Raw genomic sequence first — 23,551 nt, 5'->3', positions numbered from 1 at the left:
ACCTGTACACTTTATCCTCCCTTTTCTGTGTCCGCGACCTGTCTGCTGTGATTAGTCATCTTTACATTTACAGAAATATAAGTAGAAATGCAAGATTAAGTAAAGCTGCAAGCCGCGTTGAACAGACCCTTGCCCCTCTGTCAATGGCTGCTTGACTCAGCTGTGTGCTGTCGCTACCACTGGACACTGTGAGAACAAATAAGATGTAATATTTTGCTCGTGTGCGTGGTACCTCCCAATTTTCACAATAATTCATAATCAACCTCTAAAGGCTTTTCTGACCTGTTGCCAGTAGGTGGCGCTATGACTGTAACTGAATATAAGCATGTGGATGTCTTCAGGCCGGGACTTAATGCGGTAGAAGTATCTTAGTAAAACTGTAGTGCATGTGTGTGATCTCAATGCCATTTAACACCCTACGTGCACACACACACACACACACACACACACACACACACACACACACACACACACACACACACACACACACACACACACGCAGCAGCCTGGGGCGGGGACCTTGTAATGAAACTATCTTAATGAAAAAGAAGTCATTATAGATAATGATGTTACATCTACACACACATGGAACAACACAGACACACTGTATTTTCCACTTTAGCTGCACATATAATTGTCGTGCCCATCAAGTGCACTGGTCTGATGGTTGTTTCTGTCCGATAGAGACGGACACAAGAGGCTTACATTTTAATGGGAAATTCTTTCCAATTTCCCATTGGAATTATTGAAGTATGAGGCGAAATTACCCTTTTTTAAAACTCCTATCAACAGAGTCCTCTCAAACTGAGTGTCTACTGTTTTAAATAAACAACACACTGTCACACAAACGCAGATACAGATGTCTGCTACTGGCCAACATCAGTCAACTGATAAATTAACACTAAAGTACTAATGTGTAAAACAGCAAACAGCATTCATTTCAGAATCAGACGGCTCCTTTAACTTTGCAGAGCCTTGTCGTGAGCTACTTTTGTCACGGCTCGGGAAAGGAGGGGGTGGGTGCATCTGAAAAGTTACCACGCTGGCATCGGTGGACGCTGGCGCCGGCTTGTCAGAAAGCGTTTATCCGAGGCCACCGGCGTCTTGGCAAAATCAGAACGAGCCTCTTTGAGGTTTCAGTTGTGACTCAGCCGAGCTCTGAATTACCCAGGGGGCACTCTGCTCGGCACTGTCAGCCGCGTGAGCGTGAGTAGACGAGCGCCCAGGCTTTCAGCACGGCGCCGAATGGTTCTCACTGTTGATACAACAGATCTTAACTTCCTGATCTGAGCAGCTGAAACAGGAAGCTTCTCTTCATATCCTTACCACCACTGGTCACAGAAGTAGAACAACACGCATCAAGAACACATTCATCAGCCTCTAAAAGCAGATGATGTACGTGCATATGTGACAGATAGTGCACCTGCCTGCACCAGGTGTTGTGCTGTGAAAGCAGACTGTGCTCGGTGCAGCGTGGCGTACATGTGGTCCGTACCTTATGCTGTAGCTTTTGGATTTAGAGTTTTAAAAACCCTGTCAAGAGAAAAGTAAAACACAGAACAGGCTGGCTAACCCCAGTCAGTAACAGCAGCTCCCCGAGCTTCTCTCTGTTCTCTTTGTTTTGGGCAGCTTGTTCTCTTGGGCGTTCTGTATTTGTTATTCAATCTAAAAGTTTCCCTGAAGTAGGTAAAAAACCTCCCTGGCATAACAAACTTGTCAGTAAAGAAAAGTTCACGCTATTTGTTCAAGAGACGTTTTGAATAAGTGTCTGCAAAACATTCCTCTTGTGTGCGGCAGAGGAGAAAAGGAGGTCGGTGCAAACTGAGCTCAAACGCTTCTGCAGCTTCCTCCATTGTGTCTCCGGCACCGTCAGGAGGAGCTACTATTGGTCAACGCTGCAAATTTGTGGGTCAAGTTGTCCGTCCAATCACAGAGATTCTCCAGGAATTCATAGGATGTATTCCTTTGAATTACTGAGCAGTGACTGGTGTGGACGTCATTCTGACATTGAAGCAGTTCCCAGGAGCAGTTAAGTTAACGTATGTGACGCTGCCAGAAGAAAACTGATCCATGCTTCCTATAGTGTTATAAATTAATATATATATTTTAAAATTGATTAAAGTTAGTTTACTTTTCAGCGCCAGAAGACGCCAGTTCTGAACCTCCACCTGTTACCTTTTCATATTTTACATCCTGTTGTTGTCTGAGTCGTGCGTACAATCATTTATGAGCAGAATATCTTTTTAGGAAGTGTGTGTGTGTGTGTGTGTGTGTGTGTGTGTGTGTGTGTGTGTGTGTGTGTGTGTGTGTGTGTGTGTGTGTGTGTGTGTGTGTCACCTGTTCCAGCAGGTCCTCCACCTTCCTCTGCCAGCCCTCTCTTGCCGCCATCATCTCCAGCTCTTTCTGCTGGGAGAGCTGCGTCATCGCCGCCTGCTTGTCGGCTTCGTACTCCTCGGTCAGCTCCTCCTTCAACATACGCACCTCTTCCCTGCAGAGTCAGATCACAGACACAGTTTGGGGGAATGATCATTTATCCTGTCAGCGTCCTTGTTCTGCTGCACTTCGTCCTGCTAAAAGGATATCGGTAAATATCGCACGCCTCAATTAACTTGCTTCCACCCTCGTTCTTCTGTCATCCCTCCTTATTAATATCCATGAGTGTTTTTTGGCAAAACAAAGTCTGCTTGTTACGCAGATAACAAGTGTGATTGTGACGGAGAGGGGGCGAGAGATGACAGAGATGAACGAGAAAACAAATGGAAGGAGCAAAACACGATGGAGCGAGACGGATAAGTTGTCAGTGTGAGATATGTGAGGACAGAGAGGGGATTTTTCTCGTCTTTTTTCATTTACTGCAGTGCATCTCGCCATCTCTGGTCCAAGTCGTCTCCCATCTTGTCCATCTTCTGTTTCTCCTCCGTTCTGATGGACATCACTCGGGCCTCATGCTGCTGTTTCTGAGTCTCGATCTCCTCCTGCAAACACACACATGTACACAGGCTTTAGCCCAAATGCTCCACTGGTTCGTACCTTCACAGACTCGTCCAGTTAAGGAATTGATTAAAATTTAGGTTGGAATATGGGAGTCAAAGTGTGAATCTGAGGCTATGACCCAAAGTAAGTGAGTGTTGCTGAAAGAGTCCTGAGCCCTTAACAATAACAGAAGCAGAAAATCTTCCCAAATTCCCATCCCTGGCCAGATGCAGCACTTCAATAGCCGAGAGTTGGGTGACTCATCGTGCCCACCTCCACGTCTATTTATAATGCCACAGCTACGGGCCATTTGAAATGCGCAGGTTTTCAAGGCAGAAGCTAACTTCACCGGGTCACCCGTTTGCAGCTGCTCCAAGAGGCTCCGGGGTTTATCTGCTGACGAGCTCATTAAGAAAGAAAAAGACCTGTTGCTCTCGTGTTCGGCTCCCGGGTGGAAAGTTTGAGTGGTTTAATCCAGACGAGAACTGTTTGCAATTTTCCTTTTCGATGAAGGTTAGAAAAAAGTTATCAGCGATGACTTTTTTTCAAACACGTCTCACAGAACCCTTGAATCCACCAAATTGCACGCACTCATAAATATCCGTTTTTCATCAAGAGCCATGAATTATTCTCTGAGATAATGTTAAACAATGTTAATGAAGGTGAACATCTGGATAGTTCGCATCCAGGATATTTCAGCTTCATTTCTGGATGGCGCGAGGAGCTGAAGCCACGTCGTCCATCTTTATTTACAGTCTACGATTTCAACACACAAATATAAATGCATGCACCTGACAATTAGCGCTGCGTTATCATCACAAGTGGCACAAAGAAACGACGTGCCTCTACACAGACTCCGTTCTCGCTTCTTTCTGCAATCCTTTTAGAGCATAATGAGGCATTCAAGGGTTCATATCCCGCCGAACAATGGCTGGTCTAGATTGGCTGTGAAGCGGCGCTCGGGCTGCGAGTGAAAGATACAATCCTGTGTCTTTTTATAGACGAGCTGGTGGGAAAAGCAAAGAGCGCCACTTAGCAGTTTTATGTAATTATCAGCTCCTCATTCAGTCGCTCTGGCTGCTGCATCTTTCATCAGCCATCGCTCCGTCTTTTATTCGTCACTGGAGTTTCCAGCAGTTGTGTCTTACTCATTTATTTGACTTTTGAACGTTACTGAGTTGATGTCTGTATTGTCGGCTGAGGATACTTAGTATTTTAAAGCCACGGTGATGATTTCAATTATCTCCATTGGGCGTTTTTAAAGTACTGTGGCTTTTTTACTAGGAATAGACGAACATTATTCTTAATAGTAAGAGTAATAATAAACAAAGATTCAGCCAATTTCAGACACACACTCTCCCTGTGTCTCACACCAGCTCTTCAATCTCAGGACCACTAAACTCACAATAGCCTCATCATCATTAACTCACAGCTGGCCATCAGTGCTGCCTGCTTTCCTCTCCTCCCCTGGTTTCTCAACGTCCTCTCCCAGCGCTCCATTCTTCCATTCATCCATCCATATTCTCTTCTATCCATCCATCCATCCCCCTTCTCTCTTTCTCATCTCCTCTCTTTCCCTCCGTCCCTTCTGACATCACAACAATTTAGCACAAGACTATCACGTACGGTTTTCCTGCACAATTAATCTATTCGATCCATCCCTTCACCCGTCAAGCCCTCAATCCATCCATCAATATCCTCTTCTCTTCTCTCTTTCTCATTTCCTCTGTTTGCCTCCGTCCCTTCCTGACATCATTAACACTAAGCACATTACAGTTGAAACGTTGACTGTGATTGGCCGACAGGTTAATGCTCGACTGCAGTGTGTGATTGACAAACTTGCCGGCTGACTGTCACATTGAATGACTAAGCAAGGATTAACAGAGTCTCTGATTGGCTGTGTGTAAACCCCCCCGATCACCTGAATGACTAGACGGACAGCATCTTCCAGACACTATTATTTATTTACTTTACTCAGGATCACTCCAAAACCTCTTTGCTCAACTGAATACGGAATAATGTGTGGATAGGGACAGAAATTATGAACTGATATTTGTGTTGTGGTTGTGAACGGTCACATTGGCAGTCTGTTATCGGGGAAAGGGATAAATAATAATATAAAATAATAGCCTTTGTGTTTCAGAATGTATTAATTGCGACAGACATTTCAAGTTGATTGATTCCTACCACTTCTTCTCCTCACCTGAAGGTCAGTGAGCAGGTTACTGGTCTCCCGGACTCGGGCTCTGGTCGCGTCCAGTTCTATCCTGAGTTTCTCCTGAGTCTCCTTCAAACAGCTGATCTGCGTCTGAGCCGAGCCCAGGTTCTGCTGCCCCTCCCTCACCAGCTCCTGGAGGTGGGACACCTGAGGGGATCGCCAGAGGGTTAGAAGGTGGAATGAGATGGGTCACGTTTTTCAAGAGGAGCCGACTCAACGTTTCGTACCTCCTGGTTGGCCATGTTGAGTTTGGCCGAGAGCTCCTCCTTCAGGTTGTCCAGTTGCTGCTGGAGACGGTCCCGCTGCTCCTCCAGCGACAAACGCTTGATCTCAAACTCCTGACTCATTTTCTGCAGGAGCAAAAGGAGGAAGGATGGATGAGCAGAAGAGGAAGGACAGAAAGGATCGATTAGAAATTTGGCAATGTTTAAAAACGTTATACTCCTATACCTTCCCTGACAAAGAACCCATTCATGTACTTAATAATAAGTGTGTTTGTATGAAAGCACGATGACCCTTGTGCAGTAAGAGGAGTACAGTTCCAAAGGCGTTTATAGTGAAATACCCTGAAAGTATAATCTTTAAAAAACGGAGGAGAGCGTTAGGAAGCCACTGAACAGTAAATCCCATTTGTGCCTTAATATAGTGTCGTGGCAGCTGGTGGGTGTGAAGCATGGCCGCTGAATGAGGGAGGGACACATGGGTTGTCATTTCAACTTAAAAGGCCAGCGAGTGAAAACCAACCAGTGCCTATAATCCTCACACCACAGCAATAAAGCCTTTCTGGGCCACTCGGAATTTATCTCGTGAAATTCTCCTTTTCTCCCTATATTTAGACTATTTCTCGCTTTTCTATTCATCCCTCACACAGAAATCTTTAGTGGTTATATCTTTTACGAAATAAAAAGTCATTGTGCTCTGTTGCAGCAGTTTAGTCACACTCCATAAACAGCGCGGCATCTACAAACATAAGTTTATTCTTTGCTATTTATGTTACTGTAACAGATAGAACAGAATAGAATTACCACCCTGCAGTTGTACGCCTCCACCAACCAGTGCAGTCTCAGTCTCCACACGTTTTCTTCCAGACTCATATAAGGTCACCGTGACCTTTGACCTTTGACCACTAAACTCAAACCAGTTCATCTTTGAGCCCAAGTGAATGTTTGTACCAAATTGGGAAAAAAAATCTTCAAAGCGTGCTTGAGATATCATGTTCACAATAATGATACTATTTAAAAGGATTCATAAAAAAGGACCAGTTCTGTCGTCCTCTCTGTTTCACCCCAGTTGTCGTCCTGCATCATCTTTGATTTCGCTCCAAATAAAAACAGACGTTTATCTAAAGATGAAGCACAGCACTGCTCCGGCTTACAGAATATCTCCTTTCTTCACCCCCCCACCCCTCTGTAATTCCTTCTCTCCATTTCTCTTCCTTTCTTTCAGGGGATCTATAAACACACACCCACATGCACTGCACTGTCACTTGGCTTTGAGGCAGGGTTTAATGTCAATGAAAATCAGTCATATTCCATTTTCTTTAACATTGCGAGATTTGTGTATTTTGATTTTGATCTTTGATCTTGATGAACAAAATTTGTTGAAACTTGACTGAATTCAAGCCGACTGTTGGGCAGAGGAATACGCTCTATTCTAGTTTTTACATATTGAGTTAGTTTTCAAATATTGCCAAATGATTCATGTTGTTTCTTCTACTACTGGAGTACCCATCATGCTCGGCTCACAGCCCACACCGGCTGAGGCATCAAGCCGCGTCCTCCTTCCTGCTTTGAACCATTTGTTTTCAGTAATGCGACGTTGTTGTAGCTGGTGAACGAATCAGGGTGAATTAATTTAACCTGCCTAATTTGATTACGTTCTTCTTGCTCCTTCGGCAACGAGGACATTTGTATTCGCTCCGCGCAGCAACTTTGAACTCGGAGACGGAGGACGGAGAAGGAGGAGGAAAAAAAAACCCCTGGAGGATGAAAGCGGGGGGGGAACATTTGATGAGAAAATGAAGGACGCAGAGTGAAATACGGGGAGATAGCGATGTTGTTTTCATGTCTTAAGTCTTAATGTTGACCTAATTAAATGTGTGCAGTCACTGGGGGGGTGGCACTCGTTTCTTGGAGATACATATTTTTTTAAACAGCCCAGGACACTTGAATTGAGAGAGAGATAAAAACCCTGAGAGCAACATCCAGCTGTGTTTTGTCGTAATTAACGTTTTTGTCTAAGAAATTTGTCACTTCACTTGTGGCCCTTGTCCGTGTTTTATCACCACACGGGTCCATATATGTAAATATCATAAATGACGAAGACAAATAAACAATCTCTGGCTCCCTCTGCTCCCATTTTTAAAATTGTGAGAACAGCTCGAGCTGAGCTTGGGATTTTTTCGCAGCAGAGGGTTTGACGCACTCACAGCAGTGAGTCATATATAACACAAAGAAAACACAGTGTTTGATTCGATAAGAGCAAATCTGTACGTGTGATATACAACATCAGCTCAGACCACAGAACAATGACAACAGGTGAAATCATTTGTTTGAATCATGACTTTTATTTCCATAGTTGAAAAATATCCTAAAGCAAATTACAAAGAACTTATTTGACTATATTTGAAACCCGAAATGTTGGTACTCACCGCCATGAGGACATTCTTCTCCTCCTCCTTCTCCTGCTGGGCCTCCTCCGTCATGGACTGGTGCTTCTCCTCCATCTCCTCCAGCGCCCGGACCTGCGCCTCCCTGTAGCGCAGCGTCTCCTCCTCGTAGTGCGCCCTGAGTCTGGAGAGCTCCTTCTCGAAGCCCTGGTGCTCCTCGCGCAGAGACTGAGGAGGGGAGAAGAAGCTTTAGGCGGTTTGTGACCTTTGAGACCGGACTGGAATTGTATGTTTAAAAGTAAAAGCACCTGCTCTAGAGCGACCACTTGTTGTTTGTGCTGTTCGTTTGTGGCCTGGCTCTGGTTGAGCAGCGCCTCCCTCTCCTCCTCCAGCCGGCTGATCTTCTCCTTCAGCCGACTCTGCTCCTGGTCCAGGTTCCTGATGGTTGCCTCGTGGGACATCTGGGTGGCCTGCAGCGAGCCGATCTGACCTGGGAACAGTCACATCAAACTCATTCAGCACATTTGGCACCGTTGTGACTTCACAGCCGAGACGACAGAACAAACAGACTCCCAGCTTCGTGTTGAGCTGTTCATACGTTCCTCTGAGGAAGAAACGCCGCTTGTTAAACAGCGAGAAAACTGGTACATGACAAACAAGAGAAAAGAATGTAAAGGGAGCAGATGTTTAAAAAAAGGCACGAGGAGAGTTTACATGACAAATGTTCATCTTGTGAATGGATTATGAAAGGTTTAATCCACAGCTTTCTAAGTGAACAAAACAATTTTCCAAACAAGAAGCGATCCTTCGCTCGGAAACGAGGCTCAGCGTGAACGCAGTAAGGCAGAGGGCGTCTTCAGATCTGCAGCATGTGGAGGGTAATGTGTCGACGGAGCTTCTTCAAGGAGCTGCACAGTCGGAATGCACAAAACATAAGAATAGGCAACAGTGGAAATTCCCTTTCAAAGGAAAATGCAGATTTTTCAACCCCCTTTGTATCGTTGCAATGTTGTTGTTGATAGTATATGAGGAATAATTCCTTTAACACATATAAAAAACATCTGTGACCATTAAACTCCACAGTAAATGAGTCTCTTACTGGCTTTGTGGAGGATTTCAGTGGCCTGCTGTTGCACTCGCTCCCTGCTGCCGTCGAGTTCATACTCAGTGTCCTTCAGCTGCATCACCCAGATCTCTCCGTCCTGGATGGCTTCTTCCAGCTGCTTGTGCAGGTTCTGCCACACACACACACATACACACACACACACACACACACACACACACACACACACACACACACACACACACACACACACACACACACACACACACACACACATAAACACTTCCTAAACACAAATCCTAACAATCCAACATTATGTGTGTTTTAAAACCCAGTCATATCTCTCCCGCCACAGCCTGGAGTCACATAGACCTTTCCAGCTCGTCCTGCTCAGCAGATTTGCCTGCAGGACCATCAGCGCACACCACATTAGGTTTCCCACTTAAGAGATTCCTGAAAACAGTTTTACTTTTGCCCCGGAGCTTTTACTTTTATCTGTTTTCAGCAACAGTTTTTCATCCAATTTAGCCCAATTTGCAGCCCAAATGTAACCAACAGGAGACTCTTGTACTCTTCCTGTTTATTGGGGAGATCGGTCCTAAGTGATAATCAGATTTACCAAAACAATCTAAGAGAGCAAAACGTCATGTTCATCCTGCATCCTGTGTGTGTTCATGCATGAACACACACAGTTCTGTCTCCAGGACTTCAGAGGACATTACATTGATTTCCTAGAGACTTACTCTAACCTTAACTTCAGTTATTACTTGCCCAACCTTAGCCAACCTTAATCTAAACCTAATCTTTACCTAAAACTTTAACCTAAACCTAATGATTTATGATATAAGTAAACTAAGGTCTCCACAACATGAATAAGGCCTGGAACACACACACACACACACACCTTGATTGTCCCCTCAGCGTTGGCCAGTGACGTCTGCAGCCTGTTGGTCTTGTCTCGGTTCTCTCTTGCCTCCTCCTGAGCTTTCTGGAGCTCACTCCTCAGCTTCGACAGCGAGCGCTGCAGCGCCGCGTCCTGAGCCTGGAACTCTTTACGCAGCTCGACCTGGACACGAGCACAAAATGGAGAGTAATATCAATATAACTGGACTAAATGGTAAACATCATGGTAAACACATTTTGGAAGTTTGTATATGACCAAGTTCAAGTTTGATATTCAAAATAAAGAAAAGGAGGATCAAATATAACTCAATTAAATGTGGCTGCTTGTTTCTTTCGACAGTGAGTCTGTGCTGTGGTTTCACCTCCGTCCTTTTCCAGGCCAGCAGGTTCTCAGTGGTGAGCTGGTGTGTCCTCCTCATGGCCTCCAGCTCCCGCTCGTAATACTCCTGAGCCTTCGCCAGCTTGGCCTCGTACTCCTCCACCAGACGGACCTTGTCCTTCGTAATCTCCTCCACCCTCTCCATCAACGCCTCCACCTACACCGCCAGACGGATTTCAATGTCAGATGCCGAAACACAAACTGGCTTTTGTGGATATTTAATAACTTTTTTATGTTTCAAAGGATTAGTCTTTGGGAAAGCTGTTATATTTTGGACAGTAAACAGTTGATAGGAAATAAAAAATGGGAAGAAAATAAGAGGATGACATGCAACAAAGGTCCATGGTCCGATTTTAACCACTTCAAGTTTACATCATACTCAAAAGCCAAGTGCGCCACCAAAACAACCCTACATTGTTCAGTTTTCATGCCAGAAACTGAAGATTTAAAAAGCCTCTGACACAGCAGCTACCCCAACAAGTAACTTGTGGCATTAACTTCAATCCAAAGGTTTTGTCCTTCCAAAAAAGACACATCTATCTTCCTTTTCTCTCTCACTCTCAGCCCACCTCTTGTCTATGGAGCTCGGCCAGTTTCTCCTGGTCTTCTGTGGAGGTGGCGCTCTGGTTCTGCTGGTTGTTGAGGATTTCCTCCACCTCCTGGCGGTGGGTGGTCCTCAGCTCCTCCATCGCTCGCCGCTTATCAGCCTCAAACTGGGCCTGAGCCTGGCTGAATGCCCGCAGCTTCTCCTCAAAATCCCGACGCATCTCCTCCACCTATGAAACCACGAAACATTTTTCTATTTTTTCCGTTGGAATCGTTGAGTGTGTTGTTTGCCAACCTAATCTCTACCTGTGCCAAGCTAAATGCTCTCAGCATCTCTTCAAAATCCCTCTGTCATAATTAAGAAAAGAGCAAATGATTGAATTCCTTTAACTTACATGCCGTCACATAATTTGTTCTTTCAAAGCTACGCCTGCGAACGGCAGCAACAAAGCAACTTGACCGTGTTTGCTGTTGCGACAAAGAAATGCGACAGACAGGTTGGAAAAAACAAGACATAAAAATGTGGCATGAGATGTGATGACGTGCGACGCCAGCAGACTTTTGCTAAAGAGGCCGTCTCTTTAGTCAAACCGGGACGAGACAGTGTGAGGGCAGGGGCGGAAAAGAGAGGGAGAGACGAGGGACAGGTCCCAAAGCGGACGCAGACCAGTCCAGACGCAGATGGTGTGAGGATGAGCCGAGCACGTTGGGCCTCGAGCTCATCGCGGCGAAACACACTTCACATGGTCGTTTACGCCCACTGCCATCAGACTCGACAGAAGCAGGTGTGTATGATGCTGTGTCATGACGGGATGTGATGCATGGCATGACAAAACATGATGTATGTAAGCACATCAGATTCAATTAACACTTTTTGATAGATTGTATAGAAAGATGGTCGACTGACTGCTCCCCAAAAAGTAAAGCTAAATCCTCTTGATTGCCTCCTGGTGGCAGGCTGCAGTATAGGTCATAATCTCCACCTCCTCTATGTTAGTGGATGGGACACGGATTAAACTAGTCAGTCAAGATATAACTTTTTGTACAACGGGAGGAAATGGAGACGCGTCGTCCATCTTTAAATACAGTCTAGGTCTACAACATGTTACAATGAGAGCCAAAAAGAAGCGAACAAATCCTGCAACACCTTCACTCCGCTGGGAAAACATGGCATAAATAACGTAAGTAACATGTTTAGCTGTCGTCTCGGAAGCAAGAGTCCTGATGGTAAACTACAGCTATTCTAGTGACATGTGTTGTGTCTGAGTGCGATGCCACTGTTGGTCTTTGAGGAGAAATCTCGTGGACATCCACAAAACCTCGGAGGAACAAGTGCTGCATACGAGAAAACTCTAACAATGCAAAAGAAGCAGAAGCCACACGCTGGAGTCTCAGCTCAATTTAGTCGTCCTGGTGGTAGAAACCTGATATTTTTGTTTTACGCATTGCTAGAGTGAGTAGAGTATTAAATATTTCATGAACTGGGTCTAGGAATCCCAATGAATCTCCAGTCTCCAGTGTGTGCATGTGTGTGCATGTGTGTGTGCTCATAGAAACCACTCTCTGTGTGTGCTGGGCCTCGGTGCAGAGCTGGGAGTCCTCCATTCTCTGTCTGTACATCTCAAACTCTGCTAAAGCCTGACAGCGACAAAACATCACGACAACGGCATTACATTATTTCACACTATATCAACACACTCCAATGTTGTGCGGTTACGTCAGTTTACGATGCATCACGAGATTATTGGAAGCCGCGCAGCTCAGCTCAGATTGTAATTCCCTTCAGTAAAAGGCGGCTGATGATGTGAAGATAACGACATCTGTAAAGCGCTACAGATGTTTCCACAACACAGTGACTCAAGTGAAGCCCCCCCGGTGCCCAGCAGCAGTGAACAACCTGTCTCTTCATGTGTTCGTGCAGTTCCACGGATTCCTCCAGACTGGCCAGCCGCCGCCGCAGGTCCGCCTCGTCCACCATCTTGCTCTTGTACTGCATGATTTTGTCTCTGGTCTCTGTCACAATGTGTTGGACCTGAGCAGGAGAACACAAAACGGCCAGCACCTTTAATGCCCCAGAAACGATTGTATTGTACAAGATGTATTAGGGCCAGTAGAAGCCCAAAAAGAAATTCGATTTTGAGAATATAGTCGTAATATCACAACTTCATTCTCGCAATCAAGTCGTAAGATTAATGAGATTAAAGTTGTAATATGACGAGAATAAATAAAGTTGAGTCTCCAAATTGTATCCCTTGTCAATATGCCCCTATTACTCCATCACGTAATATAACGTGAAATAGAACGTCCATGGTTTTGCTTCATCCCTTTATTATGGAGGATTTACAGAGTGTAGGTGGGAACACGAACTAACGGGACAAAACATAGAAATAAATAAAAGTAGGTGCCAGAAAAACACGGCTGCCTCCAAGAAATGTGTCTTGGCAGCGGCGAAAAGTCCCACTCGCAAAAATGGAACAGTTGAAAGCAACACAAATTTAATTACCCACTCAGAACACGGTTCGGTAAAGCTGCTCTCTGAAAGCAATACGAATGAAACCAACACATTTCAAACGGTCTCAGATCAGCTTCGGCCTCCGTGCGATGAACTTGTGAGTTTTAATCTGGAGTCAGATTTGTTTTACGTCAGCGAAATCAGTGGAGAAAATCAACTGCACAGTGAAGAAAAAAGCATTTGGAACTCTTTAAGTAATGGTGGGTGGTGGGTGTGTTGTTGGCTGTTACCCATCAACATCAATTATGATATACAACAGGCAGTGAAGTGGACGAAGTGGAGAATCTGGAGAAGCTTTTTTAAAACAAAAGATGCTGCGGCTGCATATTATTTACAGCAGCATTTTGCATGTGAAGATTTATTGAACTGGTTATTCTTATGTTTGCAAACAGAGCATAAGGAGTCAATGAACAGGTTGATGGGTATAAAACACCTTTAGGGGATTTTGGAGTGGAGCGCTCTCCACAACCATCATCAAACACGTGAGGGACTATTTTCTGTAAGAATGTATGTATGTAATGCAAATGCAAAGCAGCATTAAAGCTGTTCTGAAAAAACAAGCATGAAAATTGGGTCCAGACATTTGCCTTTTGCATATGAAGAACGCAGCAGGTGAAGGTGCTTTCCTGCTGAATTCTCACATGGGCCTCACTTGGACATTTTTCTAGTGGGTTGGCAGTTTCCTCTTTGCGCTGCCTTAATGGAAACGCCTGATTTATTTTCTCAGCAAATGTGTTTGCAATATTTTAGGATCTGTGTTCGCTGTGTGTGCACAATGCAGCGTCGACCTTGCTCCCTGCAGGCGGGTGGCGGACCGCGTGCCGCTGAATCACACACTGGTGCACGATTCTGAGTCGCTACAAAATTAAACATGCAAAGGACAGACTCCTTCAGGAGAACAAATATCCCCACGGAAACCAATGATATATCAGTGGTCTGCCACTAAAATGTACTTTCTCTGTCATGATAACTGATATAGAAAGGAGTAGTGAGACGACCTTTGACCTTTTCAAAGATGATTAGAAAGTGACATATTCTCCTGTGCTGTAAACATTCACAAGCGTTTGAAGCGTTGTGACGTCCGTACCTCGTCCTCGTGGGCTTCTTTCAGAGAGTCGATTTCTTCCTCGTGCTCGTCGTTCTTGGTGTTCAGTGCGTAAATAACCTGGAGACAGGAAGGAGATGAGACAACAGAGGGAAGAAGGGAGAGAGAGAGAGAGAGAGAGAGAGAGAGAGAGAGAGAGAGAGAGAGAGAGAGAGAAGGCTCTGATTAACTGTTTCTATATCAGATCAATAGTTCCAAAATGAAGTTCAGCCCTGCAACAAAATGAATCCTAGCATCTTCAAGAGAGGAGAGAAGCAGGTTTGATTAAAAAGAAGTGTTATCCACAGACAGAGGATGATGATTTGTACCAATTTTTATGATTGACAGCGATACGCCAGATATTTTGGCTTCATTTCCGGATAGTGGGAGGAAGTGGAGACGTGTCGTCCATCTTTATATCTGTCTATGACCACAGTGATGATGGAGGCAGAAAGAGAAAGCCCAGCAGCTCACATTGAATATAAATTATGAAGAATATTAATAAAAACGTCTGCATTGCACTAGTCTGTCGTCTCTAGATACTCTGGTGTTTTTCTTCTCATTTCTTCTGTCTATGGTTTCTCTAAAGTGTTTTGTCCTACATATCATGTCTCAGTCAGCACAAAAAACAACTTTCAATCTCAGTGTGTCTCCTGTATGATCACCTGTGAGACCCCGCGGGCTGCGGCACACACAAACAAGCTAATAACAGCTTGTCAGTCATGGCTGCTCCATCCACCAGGATTAGGAGTTGGTTTTAGAAGTGCTGGAGGTAAATGATATGCAGGAGGTTTAAAAAAAAAAAAAAAACTTCAGCAAATTGAAGCCCCTGGTGAGCAGCTAATATTCAGTCATGGTCAGCTTAATTACAGCCCCACCAGCGCCAGAGCAAGAAGAGCCACAGTTTGTTGGCAGGAAACTAACTTAAACCACAAATAACATTCACTACTTTCACTAACTTTTCTCTGCACCAAATATATTATTAATGTTGCACAAATAAAACATACTGGAACTGGTAAGTACTGTTTTTAGAGCGGCGAAGAAGAAGCGATTTCCAATCCTGTTGCGTTTGTAAAAGTTGCTGCACTGTTTAAATCTTCAAGGGCCTTTTCACTACCGGTGTGCAGCAGATATTCTGAGGTCACAATTGACCTTGATTCAAAAGCCAGATGATGATAAATGAAAAATGACTTAATACCTGTAATGGGAAGATTTGAGACAATCATCACAATCATGTGTTTATTTACCTCAGCATCACTGCTGGTGCCTCCACAGAAAGAAGAGTCAGGTAGACCCCTGTTCTCCGTGAGCCTTTGATTCGCGGCAGCGAGCCAGCTATAGAAATGTTCCTTCAATTATACATGATTATTTTAATAATGCTGCTGTGCCTGCTGCTTTTCATCTCTCTCTCTCTCCTCTCCCTCTGCTCTCACCCCTTTTATCTCTTCCTCTTTTTGTTCTTCTTCTTCTCCTCCTCTCCTCTCCTCTCCTCCCCCTTCCCTCTTCCTCTCTCCATCTCGAAGGGAATTAAGATACTTTCCGTTGCTATTTGAGTCTCGAACACTGACGCCTGCTTCCCACAAATTAGCAAACTAAATTCTGCAAGAACGTATACATCCTTTAAAGGACTGGAATAATAACAAGTGTATCTAAAAATATCTGTACATGTATCACGACCCCCAAAGATACATGTTCTTTCAGAGTTGTGCTGCAATAATTAGGAAGATAATCAATTACTGTAATTGGCGGAGAAAACTAAAATAAATGGTTCAAGTCATTTATCAGACGAACATGTTAAATAATGTGCAGAGATGGATCAATGTGGAGCCCTGCAGATCCCTGGCTCTTCCAAACAACATTCCTAGTTCACATTTTACCTCCAAGTTACCACGACACTGTATGTGGGTCTGTTAAGTCTGTTTCTTTGCTGGTTGTATTATTAGTTTTCTTTCTTTTTCTACTTAACAGATTTCCACGAAACTTCAAATTTGGGCGAGGATCTGGACCAAGAAAGGTGCAGATCCAGGTTTTTTTCCAAGATACTTCTAAAACAAACAAAAATCTGGAACTTGTACATTTCAATGTGTGGATTTGATGGTTTTGAGATATTAACTGTACCTTTTATCCGTCCTGACAATAATGACATACTAGAATTCTTCTCTTTACATTACAATACTCAGGTTTAAAACTTGAATCCACATTTCTATGCACATTGTGTTCTAAAAGGCAGCTGTCAGACACATGATTTGATTTCGCCTGTGAGATGCGTCGCCTCCACTGTTCCGGAGCTGAACGTGTTGTAACAGACTCTATTGACATCTGTCAAGCGGACAGGTGAGAGCTGACAAGCCGTGACCGGCTGATTAATGGTCTCAGTGGAGAAGTGAGAAGTGTGTGTGTGTTTTAAACAGGTCAACACAAATATATGTATTTGTAATACAGCAGGTTTAATTTGAATATGTACATCGTGCCACAGCATTTGTTTTTCATGTAATTTTCCTCTCGGCTCATCCCCCCCACCAGCAGACACATGAAAGAGAAGCAGAGCGTGCGAACGGTCTTCTCTGGATGTGACTTGCTTCACAATGAAATGAAAGAAAACAGAGAGAGTGACAGCTAATAGCTTCTTCCTCCCTTCTCCTAGAGGCTGGGGGGGTTTCACAGGCTCGGATCAAACCCAGCCTGAAGGCGACACAGCAGCCTGCAGCGACGCAGTCACACTCAGAGCTGGAAAGACAGCAGCAAGACATCCTGAATGGCCTTTGTGCAGCACTGTCCCTGTTGCAACTGACCGCTTCCTATACGCCTGATGTGAGAGGAAATTACCTGGTGCCCCCTCCTCAACTTACGATTTCAACAAGCTGGATAAAGATGCTTGTACATGCAGATAAAAGCTTCCTCTTGTGGTTGTGTGATCCAAAATAGAAGAAGCCAGAATATCCTAAATACGAACGCTGCAGAGGAAACAGTTACAAATAAAAAACCTTTCAGGTGGATGACGATGGTCTTTTAACGGAGGGGCCTTTTTTCGTTTTTTCCTATAATATTCATGTTCCTTATAATTTATATTTAATGTGAACTGCTGGGCTGTAACATCACAGCTTTCTCTTTCAGCCTCTATCATCACTGTGGACATTGGACGACACGTCACCTGTTCCTCCCTCTACCCACAGAGGGATCTAAGAATTCCTGGATGTGAACGCCGCCATCGTGCACCAATGACGTTAAGGTATCGAGGTTCTGTGGATGATGGATCTCAACCAATTTACATCTGGAAACATTAACTGTAAATAATACAGAGGTGGACAAATGAGTGGCCGGTCACAATTTTTTCAGATTTACAGTCCGAGTCTTTTCATCACCACGATGTCAAATACAGAGCGAATGAGGAAAATGACAATGGGGAAACACAGGAGGGACGATTCTGAGGCCACAGGACGTTTTCTGCACTCGGTCGCTATTGACTGAGCCGCAGACTAAAGGTCGCGAATGTCTGTAGAACAACTGCAGCATTCTCCTCCGACAAAACTCTATTGCTGTGCTCTCATCATTTTCACGGGATTAGCATCATATTCGCTAATTAAAGGATTAATGAAAGCCTGGTTCTCGGTGGTGCTGTAGTTTTAACAGGATCCCTCAGCGTCTCGGCTTTCATTGCACTGTTTTCCTTCGGCATGAAGTGGCGACACGGTCCCCGTTACCAATCAGATGGAGCACACTGATGTATGAGTACTGTTTTCTGTGTCCTCGCTGTCGCGGTGTGAAAGCACTTTGTGCCTGTTCCTTCTTTTGTTGTTGAGACTCCAAGGACGCACGCTCCTCCCCGAGCATCACTACACCACATCAGAGCAGGAAAAGTGTGATGGCACACCGAGCCTCTCTGGGAAGAAGGAAATAGTGTTTCCTGTGATTCAGGAACAAACTGAGAGGAAACACCCTCGGGCGCTCGGTTAACATAAGACTCATCTCAGCGAGGCCCGTGGTCATTTACTGATGACACTCGTGTTTAAAACATGAGACGAGATTCCTCCATCAAACAGATCGATCGATGGGGTAATTTTACAACATTTGATTCAATAGAGATTTTATAAATGTTTATCTCTTCCTGTAGATGCCAGTATTTGTACTGCTGCACGCCTTTAATCGACCTCCGACCATTTGGGAAATCAATTGATTTCGGGGCTCGTCAGTGTTTGAACAAGGCAAAAGAAACTTGATTTCCTTCTTCCTGATGGCTGTTCAGTGTACAACGGCTGAGTGGTTGAATACAGCTGTTGCTCCTGAAAATGATGTAAGAGGAGGAAAGGCCAAACTCATGACGTCTTATTTAAATCTTTGCGGTTCCAGGCCACTAAACAGATTACATGTGACGAGAGTGTGAGTCAGAACTGAGCATCTCCCCTCGACTGTACCAGCACCAGCACAACAACTGATCCTGGACCGTACACTGACACCTCTTAGGGTTTGTTTGTCACTCGCATGCAGCAGAGAAATAAAAGCAAAGAGATTCAACCAATGCAAAGAAAAATCTTCTACATTTCCTCCTGGTTTATGAATAAAATCGGTCAGCCAGTTTCTCTCTGGAGTGGTGGTTTACCACTTCTGTCCAGTTGGGTGTGAGGATGAGATAATGAGCTAATTTATCAATCAGTCAACTGTAATTACTGCTTCAATATTCAAGCAAAAGAAAATCAAACACCCTCTGAACAGGGACGATTTACTGCTTTCCTTTCTTCAAATGACAGAGAACTGGAGTGTTGTGATCTGAAGACATCAGCCGGGGTTTCTGGGAAATTGCGATATGAGGCGTTGCATTGATTAACTCACTGTTCATGGATTTTTGGGATGTCTGACTGTCCATTGTACTCTCGTGAACGTGATATCTCGAGATTGCTCTGAGGGATTTTCTTCAAATTTGGTGCAAACGTTCACGTGGACTCAAAGATGACCTGATCAACTTTTAGTGGTCAAAGGTCAAGGGTCAAGGTCACAATGACCACACACAGGACATTTTGTATTTGGCCGTACCTCAAGAATTAACAGGCTATTGAAAGAAAATGTCATACAAATGCACAACAGGATAAAATAATGAAGAGGTGACATTTTCTATGCAACAGGTCAAAGGTCAACTTCACTGTGACATCACAATGCTCTGCAGAAAACACTCTTTGAGCCATTATTCAACACCTTAACTCAGGAACAGAATTATATTTTACTTTCCTGCTCTACCTGAAAGCAACGCTGCAGAATGAATGAAAACAATGCAGCAGCCTCATGGGGTAAAAATCTAAAGAAATGCTCCTGCACCTCACCCGAACACATCAAACATGGGACTCACCGTGAAGCGACGTCTGATTCACTCATTTGAAGTTAAAAACGTTTCCACAGACGAGCAACACATGCGCCACATTAAGCACTAAGACTCGTAAACAGATAGCAGGAGCCTGCGGACGCCGGGACACGAGCAAAAGCGAGGGGCCATAGCTCTGACACGACACGTTCAATTTTTAAAAAGCTAAAGACATCTGGATACAGGAGACAAGGAAGTGCTCTGGGCTTTCAAGGAGGCTGGAGAATACAAAAGCAGAAGTGCAGAAAAAATACAATCTAATGCCTGAAATAACTCGACAGATAAATATTAGATGCGGTTTTGAGACTAAGGATCTCAGACATCTTACTACGGTGAGAAAAGATTGAATACTAATAACAATTATTTGCATTATTGCAATTATTATACAGCTCAAAACCCAAATATATTCAGATATAACAAGAGAAGCTTGTACCAGGTCATGTTAAATTAAACTAGAATTACCATACTGCAGTTGTAGGCCTCCACCAACCAGTGCAGTTTCTCTGGATATATTTCTACATACTGAATGGTGCAGAGGTATAAGAAAATCCTTAACTTTCACTTTACTCTTTATCTTTGAGTCCAAGTGACAACAGATCAAAAGTTGAAGAAATTCCCTCAAGCAGTGTTGAGATATCAAAGAGCCAACGTGACCTTGACCTTTGACCTCCAGGCGACAAAATCTAATCAGTTCATCTTCGAGTCCAAGTGAACGTTTTCACCAAATTTGAAGACTTTCCCTCAAACTGATCTGAAGATATCACGTTCAAGAAGAACATAAACATACTTTGTGAATCATAATCCATAATGAAATAGATTATGTTTCTGTTAATCCACTGAAAGATTAACAGAGAGTTTCTCATGGCAGAAGTCACAGGTTGATATTATTCACTATGAAATCTGCACATTCTCTACAGACCTGGCAGCTCATTAGTAATGTGGCTACTAAGACTTATGTTTACATCTGGATATTGATTCCTTCTCTCCTCCATTTCCACTGAAGGGGTATACTGGAGCAGGTGGGTGTGAATCTGGATGGGTGCAGACAAACATTTTCACGAGGGATATCAACGGGATCAGTTTGTTGTTCGTGGACCGTAACGCCGCCGCCGATGTCCTGCCAACCTCGTTTTAATCAACCCCAGAAACGCAGCGCTCTAATCCTGGATGTCCACGTTTCTGTGGATATCTGTGCAGCTTATCCACACCATGTAATTCTGCACTGGGACGGTATCACCATGTCTGTTATGTAAAATCTCCTGCCCTCTCCTCCTGCCTTTGTCCACCCCCCCCCCCCCTCCATCGCACAAGCATGCTCGTATAAGCTGCTTTATTTATCCACCTTTACACTATAAGACATTAATAACGCAGCCGCCACCTGAGACCTCAGGCTACCTCACAGCTGCACGCTCCGGAGGTTTCAGGTGGACAACAGAGAAGCAGCCGAGCCCCTGCAGCCCTCTGACATTACATAACTTCCCTCAGCCCCTGGGTGGCGAGCAGGGCAGAAACAAACACACACAGGTTTAAGAGCGGCGTGGCCGAGGGTAAATACACAGCTACACACTCCTCCGGGCGTTTGGAGAGCTCTCAGCTATGGGTGCCATGAAATCCAGCACAGTCACAGCTCTGCACGGGAAGAGGAGAAACCTGTAGAGAGGAGGAAGATCACAGGAGGAGACTACGGTGGCCCTGAGGTGACAATCACAATGGACAATTAGGAAATACAACTGTGGTGTTTTCTTATTGGCCGTTGTGTTTTCCTATTGGCTGTTGTGTTTTCTTACTTTCCTTATTCATGTAATATTTTATTATTTACAGTTGTATGTTCCTATTCACCATTGTCTTTTCTTATTAATGCAAATGTTTTATTATTTACATTGTGATTTCTTGTTTGCTGTCATGCTATCTTACTTGTTATGTTTTCTTATATGTTGTTGTGTCTTATTTCCAATTGTGTTTTCATAGATGCAATTGTCATTACTTTTGCCGTAGTGTTTTCTTATTCGCTGTTGCATTTTCTTATAAGCAGAGTTGTCTTATTTTTGTAGTTTTCTTCGTTCCTGTAGAATTTTCTCATCTCTCGCCACAACTCCTTCTGGCAAGTCCTTAAAAACTGCTGATGAATAACAACCACAACCTCTGAGTCTCAGGGGAAACCCTCTGACCTGTGCAGCATGCAGGGAGGAAGAACTGTTAAACAGCAGCACTCAGCATCAGCACCAAACATGGAGATCTGCAGGACAGCACCAGCAGCTCCATCCCTTCCACACCAGCATGTTTACATATGATCCCGCATCAGCATCCTCTCTACAGGACTCCATGTACATCCACATCACTACACCCCCCTCATGCACATGCACGCACCTTGGTGAGCTGTGCTATCTTCTTGCTCATCTTCAGATGCAGGTCTTGAGTGTATTCCAGCGTCAGGCTCCCGTCGTAAAACATGCTGGAGGTGGGAGAGAGGGTGTACTTGGTGCTGCTGCCGGAGGTGGAGGTGCTGTACGGGGGCTGCCAGCCCGCCGCCCCCGTCGCCATTTTCCCCGGGAATTAAGAAAAGCCCGATCGCGGACGCTTTCTCCTCCAACACGGCCGGAGCTACGCGGTAGAAGCTGCCATTGTTGTGTTTGTGCTTCGTCTTCACTGGCGGAGGGAGATGAGCAGCGGCGGCGCGCGAGACACCGTCCGTCCCGGGCGCGAGCGCTCGGGATGGATGGAGGAGGTGATGAGAGGAGCGGAGACGCGCGCCAGATGCTCAAGCGCGTCCCCCCACCCCCCCTGCTACGAGGCGCGCGCCCGGGTTCAGTTGGTTTAACGCAGCGCGTACGTGCACGCTGGTGTGTTTAATTACAGCACAGAGTGGGAAAATGCAGCTTTTATATATATTTGTATTTTTTATTTACAGCCTCACACAAGCTGCAGGATGATGCCTTCACGGCTATCGCAGATATAGGATGCATACTACTACTACTACTACTACTACTACTACTACTACTACTACCACTACTACTACTAATACATCATAATACACATTAAATCACATGCATGCTTTCATATTTTTCGCAATAACCAGTGAGGGAATGTAACTAATTCAAGCAATGTAATCAAGTACCTCCACTGAATATATGCCACTTGACTCTACTCCACTTAAAGAAATACTTTTACTCCACTACATGAATTTTACAGGTCACTTACTTGTTACTTTGCCATTCCGGATAATTTAAACAAAAACGTTATGTACTTTATCTTATTTTCTTCATTTTACTCTCACTTGTGACTAGGGTTGCAAAATTCCGGGAATATTCAAAGTTGGAAACTTTCCATGGGAATTAACGGGAATATACGGGAATTAATGGGAATAAACTGGAAACTTTGGGGTAATTTATACTAACTGTATTTACCTTGTCATATACAGACATAAATATAAACATTTTGTTTTGTCATAAGCAGACATGCATGCAAACATTTCTAATACAAATTTTTAAAATGACATTTTTGACTTAATCCATTTGTGAGTAGAACTCTACCGTCTCTATGTGGATCTCAGGATAGAACTCGGTCAGTGAAAACGTATCAAAACCTGCAGGAACGATGGACTTAAATATGAAAATCTGACCTCAGCAGTTTCCTCTATGTGACAGTATGTTGGAGATGAGTATTGGTGGTTTCTGAATATATTTTTATTTTAGAGGAAATGGATGTAAAGTGCAAAGGGGAAGTAGTTTTACACATAAATGTCTTGTTTTCAACTACATTTAAGTTACCTGTTATAAGCTAACATTTGCAAAAAAAGTGTCAAAATTTCCAAAATTCCCGAGCTTAACTTCCGCCCCTTTGCAACCCTACTTGTGACACACATTCATTCTTACATGTTAATGTGTTTCTTTTACGATAATTATAATCTAATATTGT

The 23,551-nt window shown here is 44.1% G+C and overlaps 1 protein-coding gene across 1 annotated transcript in view; it reads right to left on the bottom strand.

Annotated features, from left to right (window-relative positions):
* The window catches only part of fam184aa (family with sequence similarity 184 member Aa), a 29,836-nt gene extending 7,467 nt beyond the window's left edge, over nucleotides 1-22,369 (bottom strand). Inside the window, exons 1-14 of the mRNA XM_047339202.1 lie at nucleotides 22,004-22,369; nucleotides 14,290-14,367; nucleotides 12,588-12,722; nucleotides 12,232-12,328; nucleotides 10,714-10,922; nucleotides 10,128-10,301; nucleotides 9,767-9,928; nucleotides 8,899-9,034; nucleotides 8,108-8,289; nucleotides 7,842-8,027; nucleotides 5,419-5,541; nucleotides 5,177-5,338; nucleotides 2,854-2,975; nucleotides 2,338-2,488 (exon numbers count right to left, since the gene is read on the bottom strand). Of these exons, the coding sequence (XP_047195158.1) occupies nucleotides 2,338-2,488; nucleotides 2,854-2,975; nucleotides 5,177-5,338; nucleotides 5,419-5,541; nucleotides 7,842-8,027; nucleotides 8,108-8,289; nucleotides 8,899-9,034; nucleotides 9,767-9,928; nucleotides 10,128-10,301; nucleotides 10,714-10,922; nucleotides 12,232-12,328; nucleotides 12,588-12,722; nucleotides 14,290-14,367; nucleotides 22,004-22,177 (2,091 nt within the window). The 5' untranslated portion in view covers nucleotides 22,178-22,369. The remainder of the gene's footprint in view (nucleotides 1-2,337; nucleotides 2,489-2,853; nucleotides 2,976-5,176; nucleotides 5,339-5,418; nucleotides 5,542-7,841; nucleotides 8,028-8,107; nucleotides 8,290-8,898; nucleotides 9,035-9,766; nucleotides 9,929-10,127; nucleotides 10,302-10,713; nucleotides 10,923-12,231; nucleotides 12,329-12,587; nucleotides 12,723-14,289; nucleotides 14,368-22,003) is intronic.
* Between the last annotated feature and the right edge of the window lie 1,182 nt (nucleotides 22,370-23,551).

The sequence above is a fragment of the Hippoglossus stenolepis genome, chromosome 24, assembly GCF_022539355.2.
Source record: "Hippoglossus stenolepis isolate QCI-W04-F060 chromosome 24, HSTE1.2, whole genome shotgun sequence".
NCBI lineage: Eukaryota > Metazoa > Chordata > Actinopteri > Pleuronectiformes > Pleuronectidae > Hippoglossus > Hippoglossus stenolepis.
Note: the sequence above shows the minus strand (reverse complement) of the source record. Positions and strands in the feature narration are given on the sequence as shown.